The 27,004-nt window shown below is 42.4% G+C and overlaps 2 protein-coding genes across 4 annotated transcripts in view; one reads left to right on the forward strand and one right to left on the reverse strand.

Moving 5' to 3' along the window:
* The window catches only part of cux2b (cut-like homeobox 2b), an 86,530-nt gene extending 72,449 nt beyond the window's left edge, over nt 1-14,081 (reverse strand). For 2 of the 3 annotated variants that reach the window (XM_053421561.1, XM_053421559.1), the window contains exon 1: nt 13,867-14,081. In XM_053421561.1, the coding sequence (XP_053277536.1) occupies nt 13,867-13,929 (63 nt within the window). In that variant the 5' untranslated portion in view covers nt 13,930-14,081. Of the gene's footprint in view, nt 1-13,146; nt 13,461-13,866 lie in introns of those variants that run through there. The other variant, XM_053421560.1, reaches the window with a different exon arrangement.
* An 8,069-nt stretch (nt 14,082-22,150) lies between these two features.
* Nucleotides 22,151-26,603, forward strand: myl2b (myosin, light chain 2b, regulatory, cardiac, slow). Its single transcript, XM_053420942.1, has 7 exons — nt 22,151-22,241; nt 24,203-24,292; nt 24,395-24,470; nt 25,033-25,137; nt 25,901-25,979; nt 26,051-26,099; nt 26,217-26,603. The coding sequence occupies exons 1-7, from the start codon at nt 22,239-22,241 to the stop codon at nt 26,319-26,321; spliced, it is 507 nt and encodes a 168-aa protein (XP_053276917.1). The 5' UTR covers nt 22,151-22,238; the 3' UTR covers nt 26,322-26,603.
* The last annotated feature ends 401 nt before the right edge of the window (nt 26,604-27,004 follow it).

Genomic DNA, 27,004 nt, shown 5'->3' on the forward strand with positions numbered 1-27,004 from the left:
CAGAGTCATCCATTAGCCCATCCAATGTTTATGACCATCTTCTTTATTAGATGAGTTATCAGCTGTCCATATCCGGCAGAAAAAGGGACTTTATCATCCGGACTCCAACACCACTTCCCAGAAGGTGATGGCGTATTGAACCAGGTACAGTGAACCTGAGGCCCGTCGCGGGGAGCTGATCTGCCAGTCTCCTGGGGTATTCCCCACTGTCCCGTTAATGCCGATAAATCTCAGTGCTTTACGATTAGGTACATAAAATGAGTCATAGATCTGGACGGTAAATAAGAGCTTGTCAGTGGGGCTGACGCCAGGCCCAGCTCCTCCTCCACCTCCCTCTCTGCCAGATAGTCCCTCTGTAACCCAGCCGTCAGACTTCTGCTATTGAGCTGGGGCTAAAAAGGCTCCAATAAATAAGCGTGATATTTCCCTCAGGATGTCTACGGTGCCACCCTGAAGCATGCTTGCATACGCTGAACAAACAAAAAGGTCCGGCATTAGGAACAGGACTGTCTGCATACCGTGTTTTATTTCTTGTTTTTCAAAATCATCTTCAAAATGTTTTTTTGCGCTTGTTGTTTTAATTACTACTCTCAGATAGAAGCCAGGAAGTCAATGGATCAATCCATCTCAAGTATATTCAAACTGTATGCTGGACTCCACGACACTGATGTCTTTTAATGGACCTGCGATCCATACTCGCAATTAAGCATGCAAAATCTCCCCATTAAGTAACTCCACTTACAGCATATTTACTCTGGTGCTGTTTGGGTGTTTTTCAGAGGGCATCTTCCGCAAAGCTGAGAGAGCAGCGGCGAGATGAGCTGAGGGAGGAGTGATGGTCTCCAAATGCACGAACACAATGATGGACACTTCCTCTGCAGCGCCAGCTAATCATTGTTGCCGATTCGTTTACACTGGTCCAAAATGACTCCCTGAATGACCACCTTTGCATATTAAACAGACAAACAGACAATAGGGACACAGTGTTGGAGGACATGAGAGCAGCTAAACACCGGCACTGTCATGATAGTCTTGGGAGGAGCAGGCTCATAATACTTTATGTACAAACGGGAATTCGCTGGCTGATTGATAGCATATTAAACAGAATTGTGTTACTGCCTATCCACTGCACAATTTGACAAGGCACCTGCAAAACTGTTTTCAACATACATCAGCACCTATTCAGCATAACTGTATATGAAGTGCATTGCATCCCTCTGTACCCGAGAAAAGGAGGCTATCAGGAGAGGGAGGTCTGGGGAGGAAAGCAGAGAATGTGCATGGCTAGAGGCACGCAATCAACTAAGAATTCAAAATCTCGCCCAGTTTGTACAGTTCTATAATCAGAGAGCAAAGAAGGAAAACAACCCCAATGGCACTGCAGCAAAAAAGATTCAACTAATTCTGATTATTACTCCTTGGTGAAAGCATTGCTGCTTTTTGCATAAGTTTGATGTTTAATAGGGAAGATTAGACAGAGAACAGGGTTTATGTCATGTCTGATCACTATAAAAGCCTCTCTTACAAGTTACACCATCTTATTCTTCTTATTATTATTATGGTGTTTCATCTATTTTCACTCTGGAAAAACTGGAGCACCAAAACTATAAATCAAAAGTAAAGCTACACAGAATAAATGTAATATAACTCATTCATTAGACTTATGAAAGTGTAATGTAATTTAGATGAAATTGTATTTCAGCCCACAGATTAGACTAGTGACGTAATGTGAAAAATATTATAATTATTGTATATATATAATTCATCCATCAATTTTAGCTCCATTTGGTTGGTTTGCCTCTTCACTGATAATAAGGAAATTATCATTATTGAGTTCTACTCGTACCTTATAAAGGATACAAATGTTAGTTTATTTATGCTTCGGGTTGCCCTTAAACAGAAGAGACCAGGGAACGTAATCACAGTGGAATCAAAGAACAAAGTACCAACACGTAATTATATCTATATATCAAAATGCTATTCTGCCTGTATGGCATCATGCCAACATGATGCCATTTTGTCACAATAATGTCAACATGTTGCATGCAAGCATACCATTATATTACAGAGTCAAAATGTCATTATGGTATGTCAATGCAATTTGCCAACATAATGTCAATGTAGAAAGGTGTCATTCAATATGTCATTATGTCAACCGCTGCAGTCAATATGCTAGGACAGCAATAAATAACATCAGATCAAAACATATACGCCAATTTGTCAATACGCCAATTTGTCAATACGTCAATACGTCAATAAGTTAATATGTCAATAACCAATAAATCAATAAGTCAATATGCTGATATGTCAATATGTCAATACACCAGTAGGTCAATAAGTCAATATGTAAGTATGTGACATTATGAGAGTGTACTATAAATGGGTTGTTGCAATAAAGCCAAAATCAGGCAAAGACAACATCATGCTGGTGTATTTATTTTATGTTGTATGTCTCATGATGTCACCATTTTGCACATGGTGGCAATTATTAATAATTTCACCAGCCTTCTTCTACACATTGATACATTTGCATACATCTTCTTTATGTTCGAGTGACTCAAGACTATAAATGGGTTTTGGTACAGCATGTAATTTATCTGCTCTAAGCCAATCCATTTTGGATGTGGCATGTGAGTTAATGAATTCAGTACTGACATAAATAAAAACAAATTTAAAAATTGCCCATCCGGTACACAAATTTTTTTTCTTCTAAAACTTGACCCCTCATCGTCTTGGGGGCAAAGACCAATCCCATATCAAATTTGTTTCTGTGAAATTCAAAACGTAAGCAGCTACAAATCAATATCTATAACTCCATAATAGTTATTTTAAAATCAACCCCTCCAGCACATGTACTTCTGCTTGTAGTTACTATTATTGCTGTTATTTTTATTATGCATGTGCAGAGAGGAACCATTAAAGCCGACAAAAATGAGATGATAGTTTAGCTTTTACTGTCTATGGTACGTGGGTGACATGAAAACTATTTTCAAGTAGCATGGAAAAAGTGATATTTTATATTTACAAGTAGGTTCATATTTTAATTTTATTTGAGAAATCCTTTTGTTGCAATAAATCTATGCAACCCCATCAGGGTGGAACAGTATATATATCCCAACATTTGTGTTTGTCAAGTTAAACATTTTACTCTTTTTTAAGGACGTTACCAATTCAATTTTTTATGAACATATATATTTCAAAGTGTTTTTGTATATGCATGCATTTGATCTGTATATGCATTCAGGCTGAAATATACTGCATCCCTGTTTTCTTTTTGCAGTACAGTTTTACAGTTTCCAGGACTTCTCCATATTGTCCCACACTGTTTATTTGTCTTGAAAATGTCACCTGTACCCTAAAGATTAATAACGCAGCCCACCGTAAACAAGTTCTTCATCCCCATCTTTTCACGCAGCAGGATCTTGAAAGTGATCACACAAAGAACTCTTGGTGGCTGAGTATTTAAGAACCAGATGTGCTAAAATGACGACCACACTGAGGAGGGATTATCTCCTCATAATTCTGCCTTCGTATCAAGTCATAACTAGACGTCGTCAGCAGTTCCAGAGAGGTTCTGAACATTAAGTTTATGGGCTCCTCATTATTTAACATGTTAGGGTCTCCCTACAGCCCAATGAAATTTTGATGGCAGTATTACAGCCAGTTTGTTGGCTCCTCACTCCTACTCACTACTTATGCAGATGCGAATGGGTAAGAGAAGTCTCTTTGGACAGACCTACGTTAGCACAGGAAAATACATTACACTAATCCACCTTTCTGCACTGATGTGTATAAATATTTTTGACTGATGATCTACAGGGCACCATCAGCGAGCACTGAATTTGCTGCAGCCTTGATGGAGGCTGGCCGTGTTGTTGTTGTTGTTGCATGAACAGTCCAGACCCCTGCCTGGACAGGCCAAGGACTGCAGTGGTGCAGTGATCTGAGCTTGTCGTTTCCTGCCCCCCCATCTGCATACAGTAAAAAACAAACATTCCTGTAAATAAAGACGGCTGTCCAGCAACTGTCTTCCCGGCGACAATGGTATTGACCGTAGTCAGATGCTCCGCTGATTAAAAATTGATCCATTTTGAAAAATCTAATCAACTGAATAGGATTCTTTCATATGTGGGGTGGAGTTGGGTGCGTTTTTCTGGGGGTGGAGAGGGCTGAGCAGCTGCTGACATAGAGGCAGACCTGTTATTAACCCCTGCACCTCCATGCAACCCCCTGCACCCTACTCCCCAGTTCACATCCCCCTGCGCCCCGGGACTAGACATGGCCCAGACGGTATGAATTATTCAGCAGTCTGCGTGAGGCTCCGGCCACTTGGCCTATTAAAGCATACCAGTAGAGGCTAGTTACTCTAATGGCCAGTCCAGAGGAGCCCCATTTCCCAGTGGACTGGAGAAGGGCTGCTAACGCTAGGCTGCAGGGGATATGGGAGCAAATTCATCAGGGGGTGAGGTCGCGGCAGGTTAATGATGCCGCACGTCTAGACGGACGCTGGACTCACACCCTGCCCAAAAGGCAGTGGGGGATGGGATGCAATAATATTTTTATCTTTGAAGGAGAACCAGCCCTGCAATATTAAGTCTTGGGGCTTATTTATGAAAGAGCAACATTGTTGACTTTAACCGTGGTCCGCAATTGACCTGAGCTTCCCCCTTAAAAAATAACAGAGCACAAAGAATATATCCAGAATAGCATTTTTGACCAGACTCAGATATTACATTATATTCTAGTAGTCCTCCTTTTATTTAAGGCTAAATTAAAAGGAAGCGCAGAAACAGATGGATGAAATTAACCGACATAAAGTGGCTGCACAACATTCATAATAGAGAGATTAACAGATTGTCTACACAACCCAACTCTGATTACACAACCCCTTATCATTGCACAAACAACCCCAACAGCTGGAGAGGGTCTTCAACTCCAGCACAAAGTCACTCTGTAATCAGGGCAACTCCCCCAGAGAGATGGGGAAAGAAGCTCAGGGTGCGACTCTCCTTTTCAGAGCAGCTCAGTTGCCATGTGGTCTATCACCTTGGTGATCACGTGCAACCCCTTGGTGTCAGTGAGGGTGTAAACACAGAAGTAAACACAGGCAGAAAAAAATGACCCCCTGGGTGCACGCAGATGATCCAGTCAACAACAGCAGAATACATGAACCTGGCACCTACCTGGAGGATTGGTAATGGAGAAAGCTCTCAGACAAAAAGTAATCATTGTTGCACCGGAACACCCAGGCATCACTCACTGAGAGGACAAACCCATAATAAAGTCCAGGCAGAGAGGCAGAGGAAGGTGTTCTTATTATCATCCACTAGAGATTTATGTCTTTGACTGAGTGGGCTTGATAAGTCTGATGAAGCGGAATGCGCTTAGCCTTCGATAGGTACTATCTGTGTTGGACTGCACCACCACAAGGCACGCTCGTCCCTTATCCAGGATCTGATGCCAAGCACATTTACTGTTGAGGTCAACATCGCTGCCATGATTGAGCCAAACCAAGGGCATCCTGTGGAAGGCTACAGAAGGGGGGGCAGACACACCCTGCACCCATTTACACAAATGTAATTTCCCCAGCTCCTCTCACTCAAGGTGACCAAGCACATAATTCAGAGATCTCTGCGAGAAGATCGAGACGGCCCCATCGCAGCAAAGATCCTCATACATTCAGAATCAAGTCGGCAAAAAGCAAGCAGAATGAGGAGCTCCTGCAAAACTACAAGACCTCCATTCATACAGCCAAGCAAATATGTGGAAAAATGTGCGGGCCAAGCACAGAACCACATGCATGGCAAATCATTTTTCTTGGCTGCAGCTACAAATCATATGCTTGCTTATCATAAAGAAACACTGTATCACAGACTAAATATTGGTACTGCATTAATAGTCAACTGGATTATTTCCATATAGCGTCAGGCTGAGATGAAATATTGCACGGATAAACATTCCTGTGAGGTCTGTACAGATATCCTGCAGTCAAGCACTCAGGAGCACCCAGAGGACTGTCCACTTCACGTATACATCCCCTGGTTTGTCATACAACTTGACCCCCCCCACCCCCCAACCAAATTTTAGTTCCTTAGGCACACTCCTCCTCATGCCGCATACAGCAGAAGCCTGGAGCAATGTTTAGCTAAACCTGCTGGCCTACGTAGGCAGGGAGAGTCCCCAGAGGGCTGAACAATCAGACAATTTCAAGATCATGAAGCATTAAACCAATCCCGGCAGGGTACACTAATTAAACAGCCGAGCCCGGCACAGCCAACCAATCCCCACAGAGCAATTAAATCCATCCCTTCTAAAACACTGTGGAACCTGTCTGGGGAAAACTGCCGGGGAGTGAGAGAGAGCGAGAAAGAGGGAGAGAGTTAGCGAGGGGAGGGAAGGAAAATATCATAAAATTCATCTGGAAAAAAAATTGAAAAAAAACTATAGGGGGAATGCAGCAGGAGGCTAACAAGGGGAATTGAAAAAGGAGAGACTCTATTCAGCTCTTTGTTCTTTCCTCTCTTTTTTTGCATTAAGATTCAAAATGTCTGCTTTTTCTCTCCGCTTAGGAGGCGGCGGGGGGGGAGAGTCTGTGACCACATTTAAATGCAAAAAATAGTGACCCTGTTGCGATCAAAAGTTGCATATTTAATTAAGATTACAAGGTCTGGAAAGCACTCGTGAGACTGAGCGGAAAGACAGAATAGCCTCAAGGCCTATATTACACACCGGCAGAGCTCCTAACACAGTTGCAAACCCTAATCAATACCCCGATGCCCTCCACTACGAAAGTAAATGAACAGGTGACAATGGAGGCGTGACATCACAGGGCTTTTCAGGGAACAACAAACCAGATAGAGAGAGAGACAGGAGGCAGTGGGGAGATGCAGACAGATTTTAGGTTAATACCGTACCTGCTACATACCAGCGATAACTCATTAGACTGAGTGTGTTAACATAAATAAATGCTGACATTAATAATGGATAATTAATTAATAGCGCATTTTTTTCCCAAATTTTGTATAGCCGGATCTGCAAATTTTCCAGCAGTGTTGTTCCCCCGGGACTGTATATTCTGTGTTGTGGAGGAGGTTATGATTCGGGCGAAAGCGGCTGTGAACCGGAGGTGTGGACAGGGAGATAGACTTGCTCTCTTCTCCCCCCCCCGACTGAGGCGGCGTATAAATCACAGAGCCCCAGCTTCATGTCTCCACTTCCTGTTCCTCTCCATTAAAAATGATAAACTGTACCTCTTGAAGCCACTCGCTCGCTTTAGGGTCCCAGTCTGCACCTTCCTTGGTGAAGAAGCGCGAGTGCGCGGCTCAGATTTATTCTATCCCCTCCCATTGTTGGGGATGAATAAGAGAGTAATTAACTGTGTGGGGGTAGCAGCTGCACAAAGACAAGACCATCGAACACAACACGCCTGATCCATCTGCTTTTTGCTATAACACACCTTTTGTAATATTTTGACAAATAAGAGCACATCTGCTTAGTAATAACAAATGCTGGTTTAATACTCAAAAGACCGCCAAGAGGCCGTCGTTCCTGGGTCTCCCGTCTTCCCACTTAAATTAGGACAAATGGGTCTTACATATGGGTGGCATGCACAGGACTACTATTCCCCCAGTCTGGTAAACACACTTGTGAGCAGTGGCACATAATGAGAGCGGCTGAGATCCCCGAAGACAACCTGGAGAAGGTTAGTGAAGCATTGATCTCACGAGCGTGCCGGGCCCAGGAGCACCCTTCACACCATGCTAACCCATGACAACCGACATTAGAGCACCCACACAAAAGACAGGTACTCGCACAGTAGGGGGGAAGAAAGGGAATACTTTCAGTCAATGAGGTGGAAACGATAAAGAAGTGAAATAGAGCAAGTGAAACCCCATCACTGAAAGCCTGACGCTGCCACAGCATGCATAGAGAGAGAGAGAGAGAGAGAGAGAGAGAGAGAGAGAGAGACAGAGAGAGACAGCGCGACAGAGACTAAGAGGGGCAGGGCAGTGGGAGTCACTGTAAGCCTGGTAAAATGAACAAGAAACGACTGGTTCTCAATACGTCTGCAGTGGCGTCAGACAGTCAAAACAAATAAAGCCAAGGCCACGGCGGAGAAACGCAGCTCAATATGAACTCGCTGGGCAGGGGACCCGCTGTCAGCAGGGAGAGAGGACACAGCTTCATACCCATGCCGATGAGCCATTACCTCTCTCCTCCTGATGCTTCCGCCTGCCTCACTGTGAGGGAAGAGGAGGCTGCCCTACCACCATGGAGCCATCCTCCAGCAGACTAATGTGTCCCTGAAGTTTTGTTAAAGCTGGTTATTTACTCCTACAAAGCAATTGCTACAGCCTAGGGGCAGCAGATCGGAGAACGCGCTGCTATGAAAAATATGAAGCGCTGTCAACTACCAAGGGGGCGTTTCTGCTAAAACAGTGGAGGTGCTGCTTTTCTGGCACAGCGCTTCATAAAAGGAGACGGGAAAAGAGCGAGCCTTGGAAAAAACACTGAGGCAGGTTTAGGGCTGCAGACCAACGCAGGACAATGACAGCTTAGCGTTCATTAGCCACAACAAATCCTGATCAAAACTGTTCAGCAATATGACCGTGTAATGTGAACAATTACAGCTGCTCGGGTTCAGCTTACCCAAATTCCAAAAGCGTTTCCTCACATAATTCTTCCTGTATCTTGTCATGATGATAGATTCTGTTTTATTTAATCAGATTTAGTGAAATGATCTTTTGAGATATCCACTCAATCCCAATAAATCTGAAGCTGTCGCATTTAATAGAAACGTCTTTTTTCCAGATAAGCAAGGTCCCTGTAACAACAGCAACAGATTTCAGAGGGGACATTTTTTTCATAGAAACTAAATTCAATGAAAACTATTCACCGGTAGGCCAGTGAACTTTAATCCCTGATCCACAAACGTGGTACGTTATCTAAGCCCTATACGGCTATCTCCTAGAACTCAGTCATTTTGGTCATTTTAGCGACTCATATGATTTGAGATGGGAAGAAATCTTAAAAAAAAAAATCTTGAGTAAATCATGTTTTTACTTCTTTTGGACACACGTTTGGTCATTTTTCCTCGTTACAGTTTATTTTAGCAGATTGCGTATTTTTAACATTCCTCCCGTAACAAGTTGAATGAGCCAATCAGTGAAATGTCTAATTTCAGAGGGATACCGAGATAGACAACCTTAAGGTCTTGGAACAGGTTAAGTTTCTTGAAAGACTTTTGCAGCAGCTTTTTGAAACGTGTGAACATAGAAAAGGAAATTGCATTTACTAGTACTGTATCAATGTAGAGGTTAGGGAAAGTAAAACTAAAACTATCTACGTGACAGGATACCTCAAGAGGATAAGTAGGAAATATATCTTTCTTGCACTTTTTGTGTGAAGCAAACCATCATGAGTTCATAAAATGAAAGCTTTCACAACATTTCAAGTAACAATCGCAGACACCGACGAAAAACATCATCACATCCGCCGCTTATCAAACTGCAGCACATACAGGAGTCTGTAAACAGGAGCACAACCAAAGCAAAATGATTGGATAGGTATGGAAATCTGCTTGAAGGAAGGTCAAAGTGATTAAGCTGACATTAATGACAGGCCTAGTCTTCCTGTGAGAATGCTCACCGTAGCTGTCTCTAAACCCATTTGTCATTCTGCTTCCAACGCTGAAGCATCTGCTTTGAAGTCTCTACCACTAATGCTACACAGAGAGGTTAAACAGCTTAATGCTGAAGTCTGTTTCACTCCTCTCGCTCTCTAATGTTCGCTGCGTTTTACGTATCGGGGTTATGGCTCCTGGATTTCACATCTCAATTTGCCCCAGATAGTCTTGTAAAAGCTGCCGTCTTTCTTATTTGCTTTGTTGTCACTGTCAAAGGAAGAGAGAGGTACACCAAAGGATATGGGACCGTGACAGACACGTCCCACCCATCTATTCACACAAGTGGTAATAATGAAAGCATGTTAAGAAATGTTTATATGAGAGGCAACGCGTGACTCAAACCAATGCTTATTACGATGATGTAGAGCTTAAATCTGCTGAAGATTTGAAAAGGCCAGACAACAAAAAGACAAATCTTAGAAAAATGAGATAATGAGCACATACAGCAGCATCTGTGGAGGTCAATCTCAAAGCCTTTCATATCTATCACAGCATATGAATGAAATGACACGATCATTATGAGAAAGAACAAGAGATGCGAGGCACTCTGGACCGACTTACTCGCCGCTACAATGATATTATACTGATGCATGTGGCATTAACAGCATCGGCAAACAAACAAACACGAAAATGAAAGCATGAATGAAAGGGAGACAGCGACGGATTTTTTACAGGCAATTTGAGATTGCACGGTTAGTGTTTGTGTGTGTGTGTGTGCGTGTGTGTGTGTGGGATTGTGGGGTGTGGAGGGAAGTCTGGAGCTACTGGCAAACAGCACACAGAGCAGGCTGGCAGAGGAGGCAGCCAGGCTCGCAGGCTGCAAAGCAATTTCACTGTTTGGCAATACTGTTGTCTCTGTGTGTGGATTAGAGCTGACACCAGAGCAACTGAGTCATGCTAAATGTAGTACAATCACAAGCTTTTGTTCCTGATCTAAAAGCCCACTGCCTTTTTAGATGCATGGAAGAGAGAGGGAGAGAGAGAGAGTGGAAACAAGGCAATGGAAATGGCAACAACTCAGCGGGGCATTATTTCGCCATATGAGCGCAGCATTGCGACATCCCTAAAAACAATACAGGGATTAAAGTAGCTCGTAGTAAAAGGCACGTAGCCAAAGTTTTCCAAAGACAAGTCTTTTTGCACTGCTTGGATAACATCCATGCAAATCCCTTTTCACTGTATATAAAGGCCAATTAAAAGGTAGTGATAAGGGTATTATATTAATGCTCCATTTAAAACTTTCTACTGACAGAAAAAACTAACATACATGGCTGTAATCAAACTGTACTTCAACCTGGTCCACACCTTCTCATCACCTGGCTCTGCGAAGTCTTCCTACACGCTTTCTCTCTCTCTCTCCCTCTCTCTCTCTCCGGGTACCGTATTGGCCCAGAGTTGTTTTTGGGCCTGGCAGGACCTGGCAGGACAAACCCTGACCCGTCCTTTTCATGCTCGCCCACGGAAATGCCATCTGGCTGGTGTGAATGATTACCACAGCAACGGCCAGGTGACCTGCAGCCAGCGGGAACCAAGGTCACTCCACCTCAGCGCTTCGCACTTTCCCTGCCCTCTTTTCATCAGCCTGCAGGTGAATTATTCATCCTGTTCAACTCGGAGGCACAAATCTTCAGCACAAACACACAGAGAGAAAAAAAACTGCAAACTCAAGTCTTTCTGATACAATAACGTAATAAGAACCTCAACGTTACAGAGTGAACTGCTCATATATATAGCTTGTGGGTGTCCTCAGATATAGTACAAATATTATTATATATGGTGACACAGCTGCGATGATTTTACACGGGCAGCAACCGGTTCCCACCATGACTGAATGAGAAATAAGTGAATTAATTGATTTCAGACACATGTAGCAGAGGGTGTCACATTTAAGCTACAGGCATGGTTGCAACAAGCGGCTAGTGAGAATATTTACCAGAGCCGCTGTCAATAAGATAATGTGATCAGATCCGTGCTGGCTGTGTGAAATAGTAATCGGTTTCAGTGGAGACATACAGAGTTTTTTTAACACTTTCAACACGTGTGTGGCGTGTGCTACGACACATCTGTAACGTGTGTGAAGGGATCAGCAGCACCACTCTGACCAACCCTAACAAACGGGTTCAGAAAGTATCACACACAGAGCACTTTACACAACCGATCACTGAGGTTAAACTCAATGTATACTCCCAACCACAGTTATTATCAAATCCATACGTGCATTACGGGTTAAGTTTAAAACCGAGACTAATACACACGTATTTCCACAAGTAGACAGTTATACAAAGTAAATAGTTTGCAGGATTTAACAGGTGATCAAGAAGTGGTTTACTTATGGTTTAACTACTATAGAAGTATGAGAGTCTGTGCAACGGAGGTAAATCTATAGATGATTTCCATTCCATGTTGGAATTATTTATCCATTTTATATAAGATGGCATACCATGATTTCCTCTATATCAAGGGATTTCAAAGTGTATCGTTCGTGTCTATTTGATGTGAGGATAAACTCATCAAATGGAACACAAGCATCAGTTAACACTTTTCTGCAGGTATCATGAATATTTCCTTATATCAGTTGTTGTTTGTCTTATATTGATTACAGACTGGAGGCTGCCCTTTATTGTAATTAGAATTATTATTATAAACCAGTAGATCACTGCTCATGACACTGGGTAATAGCTCAGGCATCCTTAAGGGCCAGTTCAGATGCAGCTCCCAAGTTAGTCCGTCACATTTAATGGAAAAACCTTGAACGCATGCATCTATCAGAAATGTTACACGGTCCAGTGGAGCCGGGGTGAAAGGGATGGGAGCCTGCGGAGAGGACGCTACATGAAGCCCGCAACAACAAAAACAACATCAACAACAACAATAGCTCCAACCTCCAACCCCTCTCTCTCTGGATCCCTGCCCGGCTGAGAGAGAGGTGTCCGGCGGCTGGGAGCCGGGGCAGCGCTCGGTCAGAAACAAGCGAGACAACGGAGAGCCGTGCATGCAGCAGCAGATACGAGCTCTCCCTCTCCGGCGGTGCTTTCCCGAGGAGCCCGGGCTGCCATGCTCCTGTCACCCCTCATGTTACAGGACATCAGTCAAACGGCAGAGACGGTGCCCTTGCGCCGGCCGAGGCTGATTTACAAACATTAGCGGGGAATACAATTACACCCCCCCCCCCCCCCCTCCTCCGCTACTCTGCTCCCCGGGCCGAGCAGCCCTCTGCGGATCCGGGAGGAGAGGATGGAGGAGAGGGGAAGAAGAGGGGAAGAGGTGGGGTGGACACCGGAGATAGCGTTTAGCTTTTCCCCTCATTTCAACGTTTCGCCTTCAGGAGCCTTGCGAGCGATCATAAATTCAACTTTCTGCGGGGTTAAGCTAGAGGCTCACACGGAGCGGACATGCTAGGTACCCGGACAGTGTGTGTGTCTGTGTGTATGTTATGGATGTGATACAAACAAACCGCTCACCTGCCACATCCTCCACGTTAGCAGACACAAGCATGTCAGCGACACAACACAGTCTGGGTTTTAAACTCACACCCGCTTCTTCCCGCTGCTCTGAGAGCAGCCAGCCCGCTGCCTACACACACGGAAACGTCCCCTAGCATCGGCTAACGGCCGCTGAATAAACTTTACAAATCTCTCATTTCACTTCACAACGCGCGCATTTGTCTGATCGCAAAACACGCGAAACGACGACATGCCCCGAAGTGGGACTATATCCTGCCGAGAGGTGCGGCGGCTGAACGCAGCGTCCGTCGACACAAACCGCATAAAACATTAAGCTGCGTGAAAAAGTTACGGGCTACGTCCAAGAACCTGCGCATTAAAAAGTTTCCGTGCGTGTGAGCGCCGGTGCTGCTGGAGGACAGCGGAGGGGAAAAGGCAGAAAGCAGGAGAAAAGCCAGCGGGTGTAAACGGCAGTGCTGTCCGCGGTGCTGATCCCAGATCGGTGAGGCTAACACACAGGCTGCTGCTGCTGCTGCTGCTGCTCCGCGGTCCCTCCACCGCTGATCAATGATTGAACTGAACAAAGGCAGAACAGGATCAATTTCTAATAACTATCAATGCAAGCAACGCCGGCTTCCGCGGCTCGTTCGCCCCGAAAACGAGTCGACAGGCGGCGGGACACGTCGAGGGGACGTACCGCTGCGAAAATAAGCCGAGAAAGGTGAGAATAGCACTAACCTGAAGCCGCCGTAGATCAAATTTCTTCCAATATTGAAACATCGATCCTACATCGGCGGCCATCTTGGGGGATATTGAGGAGATTTTTTTCAGCGGCTGCAATAAATATGTGGGCTGGATTCCCCCCTCGTTAAACAGCGATCACTGGTCCCACTTTTAAAAAAAACAACACACGAACACGCTCGACACGCGAGTCCACGGAAATGTTTGACAAGTCTGACAACATGTTTTTTTTGCAGTAAGAAGGAAAAGAAAAAAAAAGTAGACGCTGTATTTTTTTGGCGAACAGCCCGGGTTTGAGGAAAAAAAGTCAAAAGAGCAAAGTGTGTCCGCGCCTCCGTCCTCAACATTAACTGGACAATTGCACCTGATTTTGCTTTGGCAAAGTTATCAATACTGACGTAAAGCCCCAGTTTGATCGATAGCGTCTGGAAAAGGGAAGGAGATGATGATGTGTAGATTAGTGGAGTTCAGGGAATTTAGCCAAGCCTACTTTTCTTTCTCTTTTTTTAAAATCCTGTTTATTGCAGGGGCTCATGGGGACGTGAAATTAAAAACAGCTTACTTTATTGACACATGTAGTCTAATAGTTTTTAGGATCCTCTGCATGAGGTTTTATCAGCACACTGCAGATTAGACAAAATACATATCAAACATATGTGTCAATATCTTCGAATCGCATTTAACATAGATACCATGTATAGAAAAACAACGTTCTTCAAGGGTTATTCTTTCAATGCACGTGCTATGCACAAGTTAACACGATTTAAGTAGGTTATTTTGTTTTTACATTAATTTTAAAAACCCTATTTATCATAAATATTAAAACACCTTTAAGTCTAAGCCCCATTTGGTCATATTTAATATGTTTTGATTATGCATTTGTTTACTACATGGATTAAAATTATGAATGTATTCAATATAGCATAATAGAAATATGGTTTTAAATAAGTTATAATTTTGTTTAATTGTGCATTCAAGAAGGTGAAATCATGCATGTATGCGTTATAAGATCATAAAAACACCCTTTTAAATGGGACAAAATATTTTTTTACGTAATGAAGCCAAGCATGGTGGCAGCAGCTTCAAAGAAGATATAATCTGTCACAAATTATTTCTGAGTGTAACTTGACATAGTGATGTTACTCTTTATCCATTTTAAAAGAACTCATTCCTCTGGTCAGGGAGCACATGCAGGATGCTGTGCTGCCGCGACACTACAGTGCCAGGTGCTCCCCCTGCTGACACCGCACGCTCTCACAGGAGCAAGGTTATGTGCAAATGAGCATTGTGTGATTTCCCCCATTCATTATTCCATTATCAGTGAGGGAAGGTATCCATCACAAGCAATGCTTTTAGTCCACGTTCCACCTCCTGATCACCGCGCACAAGCCCCACTGCGTACAGTAGCTCGGAGCTGATATCCCTCATGAAAATCAGTCCCAGGTAGAAAATAATATCCTCATGAGTCATATTCTCAGCACCTTGGGGGGACAATGACATATCCCTCTGCCATAAACAAACACCCAAGGGGAACGTGCAGGAAGACTATTAAAGGTTTTGCTTATTGCATTTGGTGTGTGGCTGAAGGGTGACGCTTAAATGCTGGATTCAAATATGACAGGGAAGATAGTGAGAAGCCAGGATTCACAATTAGGCTACAGAAGATAGTTTTAACATTCTACAACACATTAGTGGAGATGATAATTAGTACATTAAAGAAATAGCACATCTGTCCACACTTTGGTGATGGTGAAGTCTTATGATTTCCTGACCTTTTGAAACATCCTTCACAGAGAGTTAAGCATTAATGTTAATTAACATTTGAGTAAAGGATGTGATCTCTGCACAGCACATTATGTAATTAGATCATTTCCCCCTATACAGTTTCTCTCTGAGAGAAACACTTTAACAGCAGGGTGAGAGAGGCAGGGTCACCGGAGTGACACTGGAACAGCCTGAAGCCCTTGACCGGGACACTTCAAGTAAGGACGTGTAGTACATACTGTTTTCTCAATTGAATCTTTAACCTTGTCTCCATGCCCAACGGTACACCCTGCTCACACCAAAAAAAAGAAAGGCCTTTCTCATTACCTTTCTTATTGCCGATGCCAAAGTGGTTGTAATCACAGACATTTTCAGATGTCAGATAGGAACGCTATGTTCCGGCTCAACACGAATGTGGTGCACCAGGCTCAGTGGGGTCCCAGGTGGAACTTAAAGCCACAATCTCCACCTCCTCACGCTGATGCTTTTGTCTGTCAGACCCTGATGCACATTCAGCCTCTTGGCAAAAAAAAAAAAAAAAACTTCTGAATATAATCTGGACCTCACATGTGCCACTGACAACAACAAAGCACCTCGGGCCTCTTCCATTACCCTCATCCTCTCATTCATATTATTACATTATACTGAAGAGTGATGCATGTGTACTTAAAATGAGGACTGTGCACACAGAAGGGAAATTATCCGAGAGCAGGAAGATGATTATTTTGACGAGGTCACTAAATGAGGGATTTTTTTTAATTTACTGGGATATTTTATTCCAGTGAAAAGCATAATCATTAGATCTACAAATTAACTCTACCATGCTTTGCTTATTTGAGGTATTTAGCAACTACAGATACACCTAATGTACGACCCCTTGTCTCATGTTATTTATATATTCGCTTCTCTTCAACTCACTATGATGATCTGTCTGACTAAGAGAGAGATTTGTTTCTAATTTCAAAGACTGTAGCACCAGAAGGTTTGATGTGATCATCATTTCTTTACTTTTACTATGTGTAAAGGTCTTTACCTTTTTTGGTCCTATTTGTTTACCATGGTTACCATCTCAAGGGCTATTCAACCAAATAAGTGAGAAAAGAAACTAGAGCGAAGGTCTCGGGTCTGACTGAGCTGGCACATGAAGCAGATGCACAGCAGTATGACATTCCAAGGTTGACTTGAAATTATAATTATATGCATCGCAGTCTTATGGCTTTTGTAAACTAATTTTAACCTGAGCTACTATTCACAACTCACTTTCACAATTCACACTTTTGTCAGTATACTCTTGTGTAAACAGCAGTACTAAAACTCATATGTCGTACCGAACATCATAGTATTATTTTACCATTATCCTCACAGATAGTCATTTCCTGTGTAGCTGAACCAACACAATATAATATGCATCTGCACTTTGACTAAACAGAATATATTTTGTTGGGTGGGTGATTAGTGGACCATTTAAGAGTTTACTAAAATATTCATAAGAAAATGTGATAGTATCTTGCAATTTTTATGAAAAGAAATTACATCAACATAATTAAATCCTCCAGTTGGTTCATAATGCAGATGGGCTCCCATGTGATTTTAATGGTACGAAATCCAGTACACACCACAACAGGATTTCCAGGAATACCGATGCAGTAAAGTATTTATTTAAAATCAGATCAAATGTAGAAACCGGCATGAGTTAATTCAGTGTAGCTGAGAGTGTAGACTCATCAGATGTTTGGATGTTGAATGCTGTGGGTTGCTAGCACTACCTACTGGACAACATAGGTAAGTGACTGGTCACGGACCAATATTAATCCTGTGTTCAACATTATGAGCATCTAATTTCATCGCAGCCTTAATTAAAGTAATTAATTACTCCTGTGTTTTCATTCTAACACCAGTTGAAATATCTGCTGGAAAATGGTCGTTTTTTCATCTCAGGAATTACACTGAAGTGGGACTTGTGATGTTCACTGAAATGTTAAGGGAAGAAAAACATCCATCCATTATCTACACTGCTTATCCTTAAAGGGCTGCAGCCAATCCCAGCTGGCATTGGGTAATATTAGTTACAAAAAACTATTATTTAAACAAATAAATACCCCAAAAATAAAATTATACAAAATAAAAATGTATAAAATCTACATTTAGCTACTTCTCCAACAAAGTGACCCATGTGGTTTCAATTTGTAGTCATATAAATACTTAAATTATATATTAATATAGCCTACTGTTAATATTCTACACGGTCTGTGTATCTGTGTGTGCCTTTGTGTGTGTTGGGGGGGCTTATCTTCCTACTGGGGACAAAAAGCAAGTCCCATTACATATACCATTACATTTTAGCAAGAAAACCTTTTGTAAGGTTAGGTTGAGGCTACAGTGAGGTTAAGATTAAAGTTAGGTTCAGATTAATGTCCTAAGGTTTAGGTTACTACAGAAAGGGTTAGGTAAGTAGTAACTAAGGTTTAATGATTGAGCGAACATTTGATAACTATTCCAACATCCAAAGTTAGTACTGCAGTTAAAAAAATTATACAAGATGTCTCCTTGTTCACTGAGAGGTACATTCTCAGCATACGTGCACTGGAGGATTCAGGTTCCCACTTCTGGTTTCTCTGCGTACTGGACCATCACTGGCTTTCAAACTGCTGCGGTCACTGAGTCATGTTCACACATACATGCTCACGGAGAAGCTTCTTGTCTTCCAGCGATGAAGGTGTCAACAGCCTTCTGGTGTCAAACTCTGCACATTCACTTGCTCTCTGAAGCTCAGACACTCAAGCAACAATCTTTTTTTCACAGCAGACGTTTCAACGTGTCATTGTAGGAAATGCACAGCCGCTACTGATACCGTTCACAATGACTGTGTTCAGTTCAAGAATACCAGTGTGACATGGCAGTGAGTCAGCATGAACCATACCCACACCTCGGAACTGATGCAGCTAAATGGAATTCAGCCATCATTCATTTCTTACTGTTACCTGTGACTTTCACACAGGTCGAAATTCAAAAAGGACCAATAAGGAATGTTTATTTTGTCTGTGTGTGTGTGAAGTTAATTGAGATTTGTATGAGGCTGTAGATTATATTGTTGTATTAACTTTCATTATACAGTATAAAGGAATTGCTTTTGTACACTTGAATATTGTTCCTACATCAGGTTAAACTCAATAAATATCCCATAAGGACAAAGTGAAAAACTGCCTTTTGCAAATTTATAAATAAAAAAATAAAACATCACATCGACATCAGTGTTGAGATCCTGGTCTGTGACACTTAAAGCTTGAGAGCCTCCCATTTCTCTTAACTGGTTTTTACACCTTCATTTGAGTCATTGTTGCAGATTCATCTGATTGGCACACACCTGTCAATGTGAGGTCTAGAAGGTCATGGTCAGACATATGCAAATGCAGGTAAATATCACAGGTAAAAGTTTAGCATACGCTGAACTCCAACACAAAGCTAACCTTTGGTTTTGCCCAGCTCGGAAGTGAACCTGCTACATTTGCGTATGTATGGCCGTGCTCTTGCACCTGGCAATGTGTATCAGAGCACAAACTAAACCATGAGCTCAAAGGAGCTGTCAGCAGAACTCAGGGACAGGATGGTGTCGAGCAACAGATCTGTGAAAGGCTACAAAGACATTCTGCTGCATTGAAGGTTCTCAAGAGCCACTGCGGCCTCCATAATTCTTATGTTTAACAGTTTTTTATTGTTTTTTTTGGGTAATCAATACAAAACAATAGATAGATAGATAGATAGATTACTTTATTCATCCCCGAAGGGAAATTTCATCGTCATAGCAGCCGGTATATTTGAATACAATAAAATACAATACAATTATACAATTACAGCTTACCCCATGCAGCAGAAGTACATACATTAAGATAGACTTCAGAATGTATATCTATATATATATATATACACATAAGTACATAGGAATATTATATTATAACAACACATGTAAATACAACAATGCTGCAAGACAAAGAAAAGAAAAAAAATTTGAGAAAAAAAATAAAAATAAAGGGCCTCTATAATTCTTTAAGGAATGGAAGAAGTTCTGAAGAGCCATGGCTCCTCTCAGAGCTGACTGCCAAACTCAGAAATCAGAGGAGAAAGGCCTTTGTAACAGAGGAGACCAAGAACCTAATGGTCACTCCAGAAACTTCCAGAGGAGAACCATTACTACAGCATCCACTGGCCTTAATGGCAGAATGGACAGAAGGAAGAGTCTCCTCAGTGAAAGACACGTGACATAACCCTAACACTGACTTATGGTGCGGCAATCTGTGTGGGCGCAGCAGGGACAGGGAAACCAGTCAGGGTTTAGGCAAATCTCAACAGACAGACAAACATGTTCTTAATATAAACCTGCCCCAAAGCACTCAGTCCCTCAGACTGGGCCAAAGGCTCACCTTCAACAGGACAATGACTCCAAGTATACTGCCAAGTTAATGCAGGAGAGGGTTAGGGACAGCTCAGTGAGGGCCAAACTACAGCCCTGACTGTAACCCAACCAAACACCCTGAGGAGACAGGACAAGCAAATAGCGCTGTTGATGGCCCCCATCCATCGTGACAGTTTAAAAGGATTTGCAGAAGAGTGGCTGAAAATCCCAGTTTGCATGTCTTCTCATACACAAGAAGACATGAGGCTGTAACAGATACCAAAGGTGCTTCATGTAAATATGTACATTTTGAAATGTTCTAAACTTTGGTCCAAAGATTGTGTCACTTTCTTACCAGAAGCCTGAAATGGCCGATATGCAATGTATGAAAAACTTAATGTAAGTCCAATCTTATATATAAACCACATACTATCTCTGTTTTATTTTAATTAAAAACATTCAATATTAAATCTTCATCGCAGATAAACCAGGTAGGATGAACACAACGTTTTTTAAACTTCACTCTGCACCAAAACTATTTCTCAAAAGCGCTGCACACAGCGTTCAGCACACAAACAATAAAAAAAAAATACTGGAGGACATTTGCCCTTTCCTGCAGTTATAGGAAAACGTTTATATGTAAACATGAAAACCTGCAGTGAAAATAAAAGAAAGTGCACTTTAGGATTTTACAGGAAGTAAAATCATGCAAATCTTTCACCCGGCCTCAGTATCATGTCTCTGGGACGGGTTAGACCACATGACTTCCTCAACCTCTCAATCCTCTCTCTTGCTAAGGAAGGTGGAAAGAATCTTTGCTGTGCCAAATCCAGCCGTGAATAGATCCTGGTAGAATAGATCCAATAGACCCAATATCATCACACGCTGCATCCATTAATAGATGAGATTTTCCTGGGTATGGGGGTTTCAGTCATACACTTTCCACTGCCATGCTGAGGGTTAAGGAAGGGAGAGTATGGTGGAAGGCAAACATTGAGAAATCGCTGGTTATTGACTGTGAAAGCTCTCATTGTCCCAAAATCACAGCATACGATGCTCTGCCGGCTCAGGACCTCTTTGTCATGTCTGAGCCAATCGTCCTGTAGATGTTCAGCCATATTGCTGATGTTTAGTGTTGTATGGTCACGTGCGTTCCATTTTTAGTGGTGATGTGTTAACGTGGACAACAGGTTAGTTAGTTCTGTTTAACCTTTGGGGCCTTTGTGTGTCATCATCGGTCAAAGTGCAGCACACTGCTATATGTGTTTTGTGAACGAGAATGTGTTGGCAAAAGAGTATGGCAAAATGTGTGATTCAGATTTGCCATCTCTGTGATTGCTTTCATAAAGTTGTTTTGCCAGTTTTCAGTTTTGTTTAGAGAATGGATCACAGAGTTTCGTCAATTCAGAAAAACTGTAACGTAGGCCAAGCAAACAGGCAGGTTTATAACCTAAGTTCTAAGTTAATACATTTGGGATAAGTATGTATGTTTCTATTACAGTATTAGTGTAGATACAGCTCTTTTTGTTTGTGACTCTTCACATGCTCTGCTAAATGTGTTCACTGTTGTCACCAAACTTTCCCCTCATAAACACTGTTCTGAGTAAAGCAATAATGTGACCTGGTTCAGAACACGAAACCACATCTGTGGCTGAGTGTAACCAGCATGGAAAACTAAAACATTGTTGAACCTCATATGAACAATGCTCCCCACAAACATTTTCCATAGCATAGCATCACACGCTGTTTATGAACAAGTCCTATTGGGGCTCAGACAGCTTTAGCTACCATTTCCATTCACTGTGCTACCAAGAAACAGCAGCTCCCATCAGGGCATAGCTTCAGTCCCAGTGGAGCTCTGACAGGACAGCTGGATGATGGATCCCATCAAGTGCGACAGTCAGTCCCAAACACAGCTGTCCTTCCTGAGCCACAGCTATGTGCTGTTGTTATTCTTGGGTCACAGTAATGGGGCATGTGTGTTTGGCCATTATCCCTAAATCTCCTGATCTCTGACAATGGTGGCTGGGGGCGCTGAGGGGTCGTCCTCTTTACCTGGGTATCTGCCTAAAGAAGGCATGGAGTATTTATAGTCGTCAAGCAAGCAACACAATAGAGGGTGGAGGGGTCAGTATATCTACCCCTTGTTTTGTGTGCTGCGCCATCACAAAGCAGCAAGGATACTGATCAGTCCTCATCCAGCTACCACTGAAGTATGGTGAGTGGACACAGATCTCACCGTCACAGCATTTTGTTTAGAGTGTCACCGCACTATAAAGAGACTCTCTATTTCTGTTGCATGGTTTTTATTAGTTATTTATAAATAATTTTATATACAGATATATTCATATAGTATTCTGTCATGATATGTTTTGATAAATTGTACATTTTGCTCTACTCACACCATCGATAATGAATCAATACATTCCATGTCAATACCCTTATGCACAGAATACAGATCAGCAAAAACTCATCAATAGGACAGTACTCCAGTCGTCCTATTGACAAGTTATTGATTATTTTGGCCACTCACAATAATGAAATTTAAAAAATCTGTTTGTAACTGTGGCGTGGAGAGGGCAGGGAAGGAAACAAAGAAAGGAGAGGGAAGAGGTGAAAGGCAGGAAGGAGATGAGTAAGAAACAGACGGAGGAAAGTAAGAGGAAAAGATAAAGGAGAGGAAGCAAGGGGAGAAAGGACAGGAAAGGAGGGAAAACAAGGAGAGAAGAGAATGAGAAGAAAAAAAGAAACGATGAAAGGAAGGTTGATGAGGGGAGAGGAAAAGGGTGGAGTGCAGGGGGGAGAGGAGAAAAAAACAGACAGGGGAACGAGAGACAGAATAGGAAAGTAGAGGAAGCAAGGAGAGAAAGGACAGTAGAGGAAAGAAAAGATGGACGGAAGAGGAGAGTAACAGGTAGAGCAGAGGAAGGGAGAGGAAACAAGGAGAGAAAGGGCAAGAAAGGAGAGAAAAAGAGGACAGAAGAGGAGAGGAGAAAGAGAAGAAGACAGGAAGAGAGAGTAAATAAGGAGAGAAAGGGAAGGAGAGGAGAGGAAAAAAAGAGAGATGAGGTGGAGAGGAGAGAGGAAGAGAGGAAGGGGGAGGAAACAAGGAGCCAAAGTACAGGAGGAGAGAGGAAACAAGGAAATATGAGGAGGAAAGGAGACAAGAGAGGAATGAGGAGGAAATAAGGAGCAGAGGAAGTGAGGGTAAACAAGGAGAGAAAAAGAGGACAGAAGAGGAGAGGAGAAAGAGAAGAAGAGAGGAAGAGAGAGTAAACAAGGAGAGATAGGGCAGTAGAGGAGAGGAATAAAAGAGCGATGAGGTGGAGAGGAGAGAGGAAACATGGAAAGATAAGGAGGAAAGGAGAGAAGAGAGAAATGAGGAGGAAACAAGGAGCAAATGGACAGGAGAGGAGACAAGGTAAAGGGAGAGGAACAATAGTAATCATATGTTTTATTATTTTTGAACATTGAAGTCCATGTTTGTCTCATGATCGGCACTGAGACACCAAGAAACAGCAAAGCTCTGCCTCTCACTCCATGGTTGCACGAATCCTCTTAAGACAAAATAAAGAAATAAGTGCAGCTGAGCACCAGAGGTCCCGTCCACCAGATACACAACTGCTCCAGAGCTAATCCACAACGAGGGTTAGACAGCAGCTGTCGAGAGGCCCGCGAATCCAAGCAGTGTGGTGTCGTCGCTCCGCATCCCCTCAGACTGTTTTTCACACTTCCTTGGCAGTCATGTAAATAGATCAACATAATCCTCGCCTCTGAGGGATTTTTGATCAAACAAGCCACAGTGTACCATCCTGTCACCACCCAGGCCCTACAGAGTAATCCCTCATGTGATCCTGGGACAGTAGGAGAGCAGAGCAGCGGACCACACCCTCCCCAGGCTTAGTCTGCATTCTCAGAAAATATCGGAGGCTTGAGTAAATATTTCCATAACAAACTGACAGTGTTTGTAATCCGCCCCTAATGAAATGCGTGCCTGTATAAACCTCGCCTGTCGAGCAATTAATGCCCCCCAACCCTGCGGTAAGTTTGCAGATCATTGGCTCGTTATCATAAGCGCATGTGTCACAGTAAAATCCGATAATGACTGAAGCCGGAGCCAGGTGATGATTGTGCCATCAGTATTGAATGTAATTAGAGCGTCGCTGTCGAACCCTGCAGGCACCCAAGAAAGCAAAGAGGAGAGCGGAGGGGGGCAGCTCCAACGTCTTCTCCATGTTTGAACAGGCCCAGATCCAGGAGTTCAAAGAAGTCAGTGCCACCGCCAAATGTTTTCTTTCGTGGAGTTTGATTCCTTTGCTGTGTGGTGTGTAAACTGGAGGAACGACATGTGACACCCTGTGACCTCTGCAGGCTTTCACCATCATGGACCAAAACAGAGACGGTTTCATTGACCAGAATGACCTGAGAGACACGTTTGCTGCTCTAGGTTGGAACAACAATCTCTGGTGTTGTGGGGATTTCCATTGTTATACATTCATACACATGCCCAACTGCGAAATTATTTTTATAGATATATCATATAATGTTTTTTATTATTTTTCCAAAAGAAAAGTCAATATTTCAGCACTTTGCAACAGTTGCTTTTCCCAGTCTAATGTGAAAATAAATTGAATATGATTGTGGTTCCAGACTGACACTGGGTTTCAGGAACATTGTGACTACTGGATAGATTACAATTATCATTACCAGCTTGGAGGATGATGTGATATGGGTCAGGGAAGAATTCATAAATCCTTAGTGTGGAGATCCAGGAATTATTTTTAACCTTTTCATTAATTTCCCAATAATTCATAGATCTTGATGCAAAAATTCAGGACTATTAGGGGACCGATATCTATGACTGTGTACAATTTGGGAGTAGTACTAGTATTTGTAGTATTTATTGACTAAACAATTCCTAAAATAAGCAGCAGAATATGTAATGATGGATATGATCAATGGTTGCAGCCCTTAAAGTCTGCTCCACCTTGTCTGCCATCCTTGTCTAGGCCGTGTAAATGTCAAGAAAGAGGAGATTGATGAGATGCTGAAGGAGGCACCAGGGCCGATTAACTTCACTGTCTTCCTCACCATGTTTGGAGAGAAACTAAAAGGTGAGCTGGGAGTGCTGTACAGTCCAGAGCATCATTATACTGTCAGGTGTCAGTTTGTCAGGTTGCTAAAACTAATGTTCTCTAATTCATTGGGTTGCTAAAACTAATGTTCTCTAATTCATTTCAATTCAGTTTTATTTGTATAGTGCCAAATCATGATATGCATAATCTCAAGGCCCAAATGAGCAGTACTTTGGCGACTGTGGACAAAAAAACTCCCTCATTAGCTGGAAGAAACCTCCAGCAGAACCAGACTCAACGTGGGCGGCCATCTTCCTCGACTGGTCGGAGAATACAAAAGTTCTGCAATAACTCCTCCTCTTAGTGAAGGCTGTAATGTTCAGTTTGTTTTGAAACTGTGTGAACTGTGTGAACTGTGTATGTGTGTGTTGTGTGTGTGTGTGTGTGTGTGTGTGTGTGTGTGTGTGTGTGTGTGTGTGTGTGTGTGTGTGTGTGTGTGTGTCATTTTGGAGGCTACAGTTCGTGGTGCTGTTGAACTGCAGTGTATTATACAAAGAGGTGTGTCTGTTGTGTACTCTACCCTGATTGATTTGAATAGAGTGGACAAATTAATAGAAACACCTGTCAACATAACACAAACAGTCAAACAATCGTGCAGGGAGGATTTATTACTTGACAGTTGTATTATGTCACATTAGTATTAGCTAGGTGTTCCTAGTAACACAGACAGCTTGGCCATGGAAATAATGGGAAATGCATATTTGTTTTGATTTTCAATGAACTCTGAGCCGTCCGTCTTTAGGTGCCGACCCAGAGGAGACCATTCTGAACGCTTTCAAAGTCTTCGATCCGGAGGGAAAAGGAACGTTTAAGAAAGAATAGTGAGTAACAGCGATGAGGTTGAGGTGAGGTGAATGTTCCATCTGCTCATCCACTCTGCTTTTCATCACAGTGTCACACAGATGCTGACGACGCAGGCAGACAGGTTCTCTCCTGAAGAGGCAAGTGATCTACGTCTGACAGCAGCAGTTTTATTTATTCATTATCTACTTCTTATTTATTTTCTTTTAATTAAGTCAATAAAAATTATAAATGTTTTTTTTATTTCTTACCCATAGATGGAACAGATGTTTGCAGCTTTCCCTCCAGATGTAGCCGGAAACCTGGACTACAAGAACCTGGTGTATGTCATCACACATGGTGAAGAAAAAGACCAAGAATAGAGAAGTTCCCTCTGGACATTAAAATCAATGTGTCATGTTTGTGCCAAGATATATGTGAGGGAGCACACAGGCAAACAGCAGAAGATACAGATTAAACTATTTCATACTCAGAACTGTGTGTAAACTATTAATTATCTGTTGATTACATTTGACTATATGTATGTGTGAGGGTATTGTTGTACTATATGTGAGCAATTGCTTGATATGTACCATGTGAAATTAAAATGTTATGTGATAACAGTAAAGGAAATGTTCAATATGTCTTCATCAGACCTGCTGTGAGATATTTTTACTGAATAAATACAGGAAGGGAGGATTTGTATTATTGTGGGAATTTTAGTTTCACAGCACTGCACATTCACATTTCACTGGCAGTGGCACCTATGAAGATATCTGCAAAGATTAACAGTAACACACTTACTGTATATCTCGTGACTATTTTCTGCTTTTTTTAAATGTGTGCACGTCAGGTCTAGTGATTAAACTTGTATTTACGGTACAAACATCAGCAGTAAAAAGGTGTTTACAAATGAATGTATAACAACTGAAGAATTTTTAAAGTACTATATCAACTGAAAAGTTACGGGTTTGTGTTACTATTGACCAGTAGTATGAAGTTTTGATGACAAGGGAGGTTCTCATTGGCTCAGACCATGGAGACCTATGAGGAGGTTATCAGCTCC

Source organism: Pleuronectes platessa, chromosome 4 (assembly GCF_947347685.1).
Source record: "Pleuronectes platessa chromosome 4, fPlePla1.1, whole genome shotgun sequence".
Taxonomy (NCBI): Eukaryota; Metazoa; Chordata; class Actinopteri; order Pleuronectiformes; family Pleuronectidae; genus Pleuronectes; species Pleuronectes platessa.

Excerpts from the sequence above, each read along its gene's own strand:
- myl2b (XM_053420942.1), top strand. Across the intron at positions 24,293-24,394 it reads AGATCCAGGAGTTCAAAGAA|GCTTTCACCATCATGGACCA; the intron begins GTCAGTGCCACC and ends TGACCTCTGCAG. Across the intron at positions 24,471-25,032 it reads AGACACGTTTGCTGCTCTAG|GCCGTGTAAATGTCAAGAAA; the intron begins GTTGGAACAACA and ends ATCCTTGTCTAG.